Below are 10,184 nucleotides of genomic sequence, written 5' to 3'. Positions count from 1 at the left end.
TGCAGCTGCGCGCTGGCACAACGCTTAGCGAGGGCGAGCCGGGCCTCCGCCAACCGCAGACCCAGAGGCCACGGCGATCGCGGTCTCGCGAGACTAGAGTTGGGGAAAGCGGCTCCGGGACCTCCCGGAAGTGGGCGAGCGGGCCGGTCCGCTCCTACCCCGGCGGGTGCGCGCCCTGGCCCGTGGGGCCGTGGGTTTCCTCGGGGCGCAGCGCAAGGCGGAGCCGCCGGAAGCTCCCTGCCCCTCGCGCCGCCCCTCCCTTTGCCCTTCACGGCGGCTGCTGCTGCTGGGGCCGCGGCCGGGCAGACGGACGCCTTGCTCCTCCGCTCCCCTTGCGTCCCTTCCCGGACCCCGAAGCGGCATTAGAAGCGCGGGCCCGCGGTGTCCCCGAGGCCGCACGTATAACTCGCGCGGCGGGAGCGCGGGCGCGGCTGGCCCCCGGGAAACGCGCGCCGGCTCTCTGCAGTTCCCGCTGTGCGTGTGCTCGCCGCCCTCCTGGGACAGCTGCCCCCCTCGGTCCCCACGTCCCTATTGGTGGCCTCCCACCCGAATTTGGGAACGGGGCGATCTCCCACCTGTCGTCCTTGAGCAGACTAATCCCCTGTAAGCGGAAGGGCCTCTGGGAGGCTGGGGCTGGGAGTTCCCGACCCCAGGCTGTCTGTCCTCTGGGCTGCGTGCGAAGCGGCCGCAGGGTTGTGTTTCCTTTGTGTGTTTCATTGTGACAGTCGTCACTTCACCCTTGCTCGTTGCGCCTTCTCGGGCGTCCCTGGCACGTCCACCCTGTTCATTGCTCGGCTAGGTTAGATCACTCTTAGACCATGTAAGTGCCGCCGCCGGCTCCGGGAGGCCGCGAGACAGTCGCTTTCTTGCTCCTAACCCCCCTCTCTGTCTCCCAGGGGGGGCTCGCTCGACTGTGGAGCGCTGTTAATTCTGCCGAAGGATCTCGCGGCCGCCAGAAGCCACCATGGGACACAGTAAACAGGTTCGGATCTTACTGCTGAACGAAATGGAGAGACTGGACAAGACCCTCTTCAGACTGGAGCAAGGTCGGGGCAATTTGTTTCCTCCGCTCGTGTGTGCCTTCTAAATTTTTGATTCATTGACCGTCCTCTGAATGCTTTTTAAACTTTAAACATAATTTCCAAGTATCTTCTTGAAACTTGATTTGTGCAAAGATTGTGCTGTGTGCTTTTTTTTTTTAAGAAAATGTTTATATATAAAGGTTCTTTGATTTGAAGCTTGAGTTTCAATACATTGAGTGGGGGAGAGAAGATTGAAAATTTTTATTTACAGCAATAAAGTCCTTCGTCTTGCTCGTTGCCTACCAGAGCAATAAGGCTAATCCAGATATCACTTATGAAGGTGATTTGAGTTAAAAACATTTTCTATCTGTCATGTCAGGGCAAGGATAAACTGGTTCACTTTTCTTTGCACACAAACTGCCACTTAAGACAGACATTAAATAGGTGATCAGAAGATTGGCCACCTTATTTCTAATAGCATTTTTAAATTAAAACTTGGTAAATTGCTTCATTTGTAATTTTGCTTTGGGTATATCTGTAGTTTTGCTTTTTTATACTTCTCACTCTTCCTTTACTGAACCTTTGAAATAGTAAAATAGAGCAAAAAGTAGAGTTAACTATGTTTGTCAAAAGCTTCTCAGTTACAGAGAAAGTAAAAGCTGAAAACATCTTCTTGCCAGATAAAGACCAAAAGAACTTATCAGGTTACGCTGAAATACAGTTGAGCTGTGACTTAAAAGATCAAATTATATTTGTATAAGACTAATTAATAGATGCTTATTTTCTTAGACTAAGTAATTTTTCAATTTTGAAAACCTCAAACTTGTGTGACTGTAACTTATGAAATAAAAGTTTAATGTTTGAAAAATAAGATGCAGTCCACCTTATTGGTATACCATGTGGACGCTGATAGTCATAAACATTTTGAAGGAGCTTTTTGTTTCCATAATATTTTGAATTACATTTTTAAAAAAATTCCAGCCATAAAATGTGTTACCAAATGCCATCCTCATCTTCTTCCAGCTTTGGCATTTAAAGTCACCGAGTTCTTATTCCATTTTTTATTTTCCTGACTCTGCAACTTTCCTGGTTTTGATTTTTTTTTCCTCCCCTCCCCTGTTGAGTATTCCTGTCCACTGGGTGTTTCTTTCTGGGCTCTCTCCTTTTCACATTTTAATTCACCATGGGTATCTGCTAGGAATTCTTTCTCTCTCTGTTCTCCTGCCCTCAGAGAATTACACTTTCTCAGGCCTCAGCTGCTGACTCCTTTGAAAGAAAGGCCTTGAGCTCTGCTTTCTTCTTGGAAGCTTTCAGGGTATAATGACAAAGGTAGAGATCCAGAATGTTCCTGGCTCCTGCTAACAAACTGACTTTGGGCAACTTACATTAATTCCGAGCATTGATTTCTTTATTTGTGAATGAAGGAGGTAATTGCTGTGCTTCCATCTTCCTGGGTTTTGAGACTCAGAATTAATATGTGACTTTCTCGTGACAAAGCCCTGAATAAATAGAAGGAACAGGTGGATCACTCTGAGTATTCCCACCCTAGGCCTTAGCTTCAGCCTGATATATGCTATAGAGTAGACTTCAGATAGCCACACTTGAATGTGCTTAAATCTAACACTTCCAAAGCCATCCATTCCCCACTCTTAGTCCTTCTTTATTTTTCAGCTTCCCTGTTTTAGTGATGTCTCCGTTGTCACAGTTTTCTGGGCCAGAACCATATATACTTCTTTGATACTGTCTTCTCCTTAACTGCGGTCTCTCTTTCAGTCTGTAATGTCTTTCCAGATATCTCTGCTTGCCTGTCTGTCTAGTCCACGTGCCTGAATACAGATACCAGTATAATCTTCTTATACAATCTCTGTTCTTTTTATTAATTTATATCTGTGAAATGAAACCTAAACACCTCTGTCTGGCCTCCAGGCATTCTAGAACGGGCCTCCAGCCTGCCTAGTGCAGATAATATCTCATCATTCCCCATCACTCATGCTACTGTCTTTACACTTGTGCCGTTAATTCCTGTTAAGTCCCCGTAGGGGCTTCCCTCACTGCTGTCCTTATACCCCCACTCCTGTCAGATCCCTCTCTGTCTGCTACATCCCTTTTACATGTGCTGTGTGTTGCCTTCCTTTCAGCTTTCTAAAATTCTGTTTCCTCTAGGAAGCCTTTCCTTAATTTTTTGCTGTCTGCTTTCCTCAGTATCTGATTGCATGAGCACAGAACTATTAAGTGCTGAGAAATGAAGCTTGTTAGTCTCATGATGTTGAGATAGAGATTAAGCTCTGTGATGCTAAGGATAGACTTACAAATTAGTAAATACTGGCTGGTTGATTACTAGAACTCCTGTTAAAACAAGCAAAAACTGTATTCAGCTAAGGTCTTTGAAGAGGAAACTGCGAAGGGTTTATGAAGTAAGAATGATGTGGTTGACTCTCTAACTCTAGTCAAAATTGGTAAATTCATCCAAATTTTGTTTGTTTGTTTGAGACATAGTCTCACTCTGATCCCTAGGCTAAAGTGCAATGGCACAATCTTGATTACCGAAGCCTCAACTTCCTGGGCTTGGACGATCCTTCTGCCTCAGCCTCCTGAGAAGCTGGAACTATAGATGCATGCCACCACGCCTGGCTAGTTTTTTTATTTATTGTAGAGATAAGGTCTTGCTATGTTAGACTGGGCTCAGGCAATCCTCTCACCTCAGTCTCCCAAAATGCTGGAATTATAGGTACAAGCCACCATGCCTGGCTAGATTCATCTAAATGTTATAAATGGGAATATAACTTTTTTTTCCAATAATGGTATAAACACATTATTTTAGAAGATAATTTGAAGTGTGAAAGGTGAATTTAAGAGAAGGAACATTGGAGACGAGAATCTTTGCGAAAGTTATTAAAAACACATCTGGTTCAAGAAGAAAGTTTAACAGTATAGAATTGAAAAAGATGGGACGGTATGAGATATTTGAAATTTTTTAGGACTTGGTGACTAATCAAATGTGAAGAAAATGTTTGGATTTTTAAATATTTTGTTGGTCACCAAACCCTACATTTTTCCTTCCTTCTCTCTTTTCTACAAGAAAAGACTGCCCCTCATTTTTATGTCTGACATTTTTAGATATTCTTCCAATTCAGCAAGAATGTGACTTGACTCAATAATTATTTCTTCTTGCCAAATCGTAGCCTTTTCCTGAACTTCCTGTCTCAGTGAGTGGTAGAAAAATGAACATAGTCAATAGTCTCCATATCTGGAGTTCCTCCATAATATAGGTTGATCGGATTTACAGTTTTTACTGTTTGTTAAGAAAAGGTTTATATATAAAGGCTCTTTGACTGAAAGCATGAGTTTCGATCAATTGAGTGGGGGCAGAAGAAGGAAAATGTCTCTTCCCGGTGATCGTTGACTCACTCATCTTGCCAGTTACCCGAAGACAGAGGCAGCTGGTCCGAGTGAGGTGTCCAGTGTCAGTACAGGACGGGATAGCCATGCCGTGTGCCACTGTGCCCTCACTAATTTTAGCTGAGGGAGGGACTGCGGAACCTGACACCCTCTGAGTCACTGCAGGTTCATGTGCTCTGTGTAGAGGCTTTGGTTTCCACGATTCGGGTTAGAGTCCACGGGACGGCAGTGTACCCAGTTCACGGTGATCTGTGTGTTGGGCTGTCTGGAGAGTTTTCCTTTCTTTCTCTCTTTCTTCCTGTCCCGGTTTCTTTAAATAAGTAATGTGCTAATGTATGAATTGACATTGACACTCTCAGCTTGTGTCAAATGAGTTAAAAATGAAAAAGACATACTTGGTGTGGACGTGTTGCCAGTCCCACCCCTGGTTTGCTGTGTGTGGCCAGCAGCTATGCCTATCCCAAGCTGGGCCAGCAGATATGCGGGTTGAGTTATCCTGAATACAGGGCTCCGCAGCGCTGGGGAAGGAGGAGACAGTCACCCTAAGCAGCCGCTTCTCCTCCCAGAGGCTTCAGACGTAAGGGGGAGACAGAAAGTGAGATTTGTTCTCAGATTCATCCATTTTGGAAATGACAAGCAGCCTTCAATTGTGGGAGGCTTAGAAAAGACTTCCAGGAAAATAAAAACACTTAATGTACTTCTTTGAGGTAAACGTGAGTGGGAAAGTTCACTGCTTTCTGGGAGGAAATGAATGACTGAGGCCAAGCTGGCCCCATTTTTCCTGCAAAGGTTCAGATGTCAAAGCCCTTCAGCCTTCAGGCCAGCACCCTGTTGCAGCAGCACAGGAGCTCAGGCCACACTCCCAAGGGGGGGCCCAGAAACCTGGAGTTTATTATTAAAAATTCTGTATTTGTTGTTACATATTTAAACTTCAGTGCCCTCTCAAAGTCCTCTCCGTTTGATGTAATACACCCACTGAGACGCTTTTCCCACTGCTCAAAACAGTTTTGAACTCGTCCATTTCTATGCCTTTTAGTGCTTCTGCTGTTTTGTGTTTTACCTCTTCCACATCGGCAAAACATTTCTCTTGGAGAACTTTTTTTATCCAAGGAAACAAACAAAAAAATCACTTGGGGCAGGATCAGATGAACAGGGAGGGTGGGGCATGGGGATCATGCTGTTTTGGGTCAAGAACTGCTGGATACTAGGTGTGGTGTGGGCAGGTGTGCTTGTAAGTCACCATCATGAAAAGGGCAAATGCATTGAAAGAATCTCCAAAAAAAATTAACTGAAGCTAAATGCAGCCTCTCACAACAATGCTAACTGATATACTGATGCCATTGGGTTCCTGGAATACTCACCTAGTAGGGGAAGCCTGTACTACCAGGGGCCCAACCTCCAAAAAATAATTCTGGGTTTTTTTGCATCCCCCCTCATATGTGAGCAGGTATGCTGTGTTCCAATGAAACTTTATGTACAGATGCAAGAATTGGGCTGGGTATAGTTTGCCAACCCTTGCTATACCAAAAGCATTTTGAATATGAAGTTTTAGAAATGCTCCCTCTGTCATTATAAGATTTTATCCATCATAATACCTGCCCGCTTTAAAAACTTGATAACAGAATCTTCTAATCTGTTTAAAATCTTTCAGTTGGCTTTCAAATCATGTCCAATATATAAACATGAAGCATTTGATCAGCTGGATATCAATTCCTGGATATCAGGAAAAGCTTACCAGCCACAGTTCAGCAAAAATCATTACATAATTGATGAATGGGATTGAAAACTAATACCGGCTGGGCTCAGTGGCTCAACCTGTAATACCAGCACTTTGGGAGGCCAAGGTAAGAGGATTGCCTGGGCCCGGAGGTCTGAGACCCACCTGGGCAACTTGGCAAGACCTCATCTCTACAATAAATCAAAAATTAGCCGAGCTTGGTAGTGCATGCCTGTGGTTCTGGCTACTTGGAAGGCTAAGGCGGAAAGATTGCAGAAGAGCAGCAGGTCAAGGCTGCAGTGGCTGGGAGTGTGCCTCTGCCCTCCAGCCTGGGTGACAGAGTGAGACTCCAACTCAAAAAAAAAAAAAAAAAAACTAATACCATGTTTTAGTAAACAAAGTCACCAAGAGTTTCTTTCATTAGGATCTTGATATCTTTGTGTAGTATTTTTGCATGCCTGCAACTGGTAAAACCAATGATCAGAATAAACACAATTTGGAATCTTTGAGTCACTTTAACACAAAACAGTAAACAAGACTTTTAAAAGTAAATGTATTTGGTCACATTGCTGTGACTGACAGTATCAATATTAATTTTTAGTGAGAGCTAAAGGATTTTTCTATCCATAGTAAATAAATTTTGTTATTTAAAATATTTATTTTATTTACATCTTATCCCATTAGGTTTATTTCTGTGTTTCATAATTCATATCCTCTATTAGAATATCATACATGTATGTTATGTAAATAAATATCTTATTTTGGGAATGACTGTCTTTTTTTTCTGAAGGAAGAACACTGCTCCATATACTGATTAAAAGATTTTAGATGAGTTTTAACCTTTGCACTACAAGTTCTGTGAATCCTTGTGTAATTATAAAAACAATATTTGTATAAACTTAGCAGGGAAGGTTGTACAAATATTCCCAGACAACTAATCTCTTATGTTTGTACTTGTTCAGAGTTACACCAATTCCTCACGATGAATTTAATCATGCTTGTAGATATTTATGATTCTCATTCCCAAAGTTTTTTGTTGTTGTTGTTTTGTTTTATGAGTTGGAGTCTCACTCTGTCACCCAAGCTGGAGCGCAGTGGTACACTCACAGCCACCCTAGCGTTGACCTGCTGGGCTCCAGCCATCCTTCCGCCTCAGTCTTCCAAGCAACCGGAACTACAGGCACACGCTACCATGCCCGGCTAATTCTTTTTTGATTTAGAGATGAGATCTCGTCAAGTTGCCCGTGCTGGTCTCGAACCCGCGGGCTCAGGCAATCCATTCGTCTCGGCCTCCCAAAGTGCTGAGATTACAGACTGAGTCACCGAGCCTGACCTAGTGTTTTATTTCATGTTTTAACTCTTTGTGCAATTATTTCTCTGTCTGTCCTTTCATACCTGTAGCTCTCATTTTGAAATGATTTCCCCAATTATAAAATTGCAGAAATGTATATTTTCTGTGCTTTTTGTTTTTAAAAATTAGATAATACTATCTAAACAATTGTGTAATCTGCCTGCTTTTTTCCCTGCTTGTACTATTGCTATGGTATATGTTATTTACCCCCTTACTTACTGCCATGTTTTAGCCATACTTTTTTCCAGAAAAAAATCTCCATAGATGTGTAAAATGTAACAAAATAGGATTAAGTTAAAAGTCCTTATAAAATACTATTAAATATCTTTTGATAACATGAGGTATAATGACTTCATAATATGCCAGGTTGCAGATGTACCGTAATTTATTTAATAATTCCCAATCATTAGATTTTAGATTATTGTCAGTTTAATTTCAATAAATGAAGCTGTGCTGAACATTATTTTCATACATAAGCTATGTTTACATCACTGATTATTTTCTCAAAAAATATACATTTATGTAAAATTATTAGATCAAAAAGTATAAACATTCTTAATATTTGAATGCCAAATTGTTTCATAGAAAAATGTGTATATATGTTTGCTAGGAAAAGAAATTCTTAGCTTCTGTGCAGTATGAGAGGTAAAAAGTGAGTCTCTAGATGTTTGCATAGATAATAACTCCACTTGTATAATTTGTTTCATGCTCGCTAAAGCCATTTGCTGTGTGTAAATTTATGTCCATATTCTGGCCCACTTAGGAATACGGCTAGCAGTACTTACCCCCAGATAATAACTTTTTCCAGGAATGCTTAGAACTTCTTTTTCCTCTTAATATCCATGTTGTAGCATGCAAGACAGACCATTCATATTTGCCTTGGCAATTGTGGAAATATTTAGTTGGATTAGAGTACATTGGAAGGGTCTGGCATTCCCTCAGTGTCTTTTACTGAAATCTTTTGTTCACAGAAAATATCTCACCCAGTAATTAATACTGCAGTAGAAAAGACTGTCCCACCTGCCAACCATCACTATGAGGGATATATTCTCCCAAAGAGTAACTTTAGACATGACTGAAACATGTTCCCTGTTTCAAGTTTTGCCTTGAACACTAGACTTTCTTAATGTGTAATAGCCAGCAGTTCATACTGTTATCTCTGGTTCAAATCCAGCACAGTCGGGTTCACTGTGGCTTTTCTCCTTTGCTTGTGTGTAACATCTTTCTCAGGGAACAACCAGGCGCTAGTCACCTTGGTGTCTGAAAGTTGCTTTCACCAGGTATAGAGTCATAAGCTGACAGTTTTAGCCCCTAGGTGCAGCTAAAGGTGTGCTCCACTGTCTTCTCACCTGTCCTGGTCTCCCACGGGAGAGTTCTGTTGTCCCTGCCTTGTTCCACTATACATCCTATGGCTTCTTCCCTCTGGCCCCTGAGGTATTTTCTTTGTCATGGATTTTGAGCAGTCTGAATTTTGTGCTCACTGATGATTTTCTCCATGTCTCCTGTTTTGGGGATTTGTTCAACTTCTTGGATCTGTAGGCTTGTTGTTTCGATCAGATGTGGACATTTTTCACTTGTTTTTTCTTCTCTTAATTTCTCAAGTCCTCACCTCTTCTCCCTGGGGGACTCTTAATTACCTGTGTTAGGCCATTCAGATTGTTCCCAAGTCACTGATGCTCTTTCAGTAGTTTAGATTGTTTTCTCTCTTTTTTCCATTTTGCACTTTCTATTGCTGTGTCTTCAATTCACTAGTCATTTTTCCTGCCATATCTCACCACCCATTAATTCCATCTTGTATATTTTTCATTTCAGAGATTATCGTTTTCATCTCTGGAAGTTTGATTTGGATCTTATTATTTCTATGTCTCTACTTGAAAATTTTGAAAATAGTTATGACAACTGATGTTTTTATCTGCTGATTCTAACATCTCTGTTATTCTGAGGTCAGTGTTTATTGGTTGATTATTCTTATTATTCTAAAGTTCTCTGTGCAGCCTTCTCCTCCTCACCCACTGCTCTCATCTGCAAACCCATAGCTGTGATGTCCATGGATTCTCGGTCTCTTCAGCGCAGGGAGCTGACTGGCCTCAGCCTGGAAACTGTCAAGTAGTGGGCAGGGACATGTGTAGGGATCACCTGGTTTGTTTTCTGCCTCTCCGGGATCACTGTCCTGTGTTACCTGATATCCAGGGTCTCAAAAACCATCATTTTATGTTTCGTCTGGGCTGTTTTTTCTTTCATTATTCTAGGGAAGAGACTCAATCCAATCCCTCTTACTCCATCTTTGCCAGAGTCACAAGTCTCAGGTCCTGTTCATCTTCTGCTTCCTCTGTGTGGAAAGCTCTTCTTCAGATGTGCATGTGGTTAGCTGCCTCATCGCCTCTTTCTGTGCAGTACTGTTGTTTTGTTTCTTTATTTCAATTGCTTAAGGGGGGATAAATAGTTTGGTGTAGGCTTTAAGAGTGTCGACCACCCCCACTTGGGCACATTATACCCAACAGGTGATTTTTCATCCCTTCACCCCCTTCCCTCCCTCCTCCTTTGTGTAGTAGTTTTTTGTGGGATTTTTGTTTTGTTTTGTTTTTATTGGATGCAAGATGTTATGAATATTCTGTGGTTTTCTCTCTGGACTGTGTTGTCTTGCTTTATAGGAGTGGGAGTTTTATTTTAACTGCCATTTACATGATCTGTGGAT

At 42.2% G+C, this 10,184-nt stretch overlaps 1 protein-coding gene across 1 annotated transcript in view; it reads left to right on the top strand.

The window, feature by feature from the left end:
* Positions 1-783: 783 nt before the first annotated feature.
* AGL (amylo-alpha-1, 6-glucosidase, 4-alpha-glucanotransferase) overlaps positions 784-10,184 on the top strand; it is a 67,314-nt gene continuing 57,913 nt past the window's right edge. Inside the window, exons 1-2 of the mRNA XM_008064718.2 lie at positions 784-820; positions 897-1,046. Of these exons, the coding sequence (XP_008062909.1) occupies positions 965-1,046 (82 nt within the window). The 5' untranslated portion in view covers positions 784-820; positions 897-964. The remainder of the gene's footprint in view (positions 821-896; positions 1,047-10,184) is intronic.

The sequence above is a fragment of the Carlito syrichta genome, unplaced genomic scaffold, assembly GCF_000164805.1.
Source record: "Carlito syrichta isolate Samal-C Ts95f unplaced genomic scaffold, Tarsius_syrichta-2.0.1 Scaffold307934, whole genome shotgun sequence".
NCBI classification, from domain to species: domain Eukaryota; kingdom Metazoa; phylum Chordata; class Mammalia; order Primates; family Tarsiidae; genus Carlito; species Carlito syrichta.
Note: the sequence above shows the minus strand (reverse complement) of the source record. Positions and strands in the feature narration are given on the sequence as shown.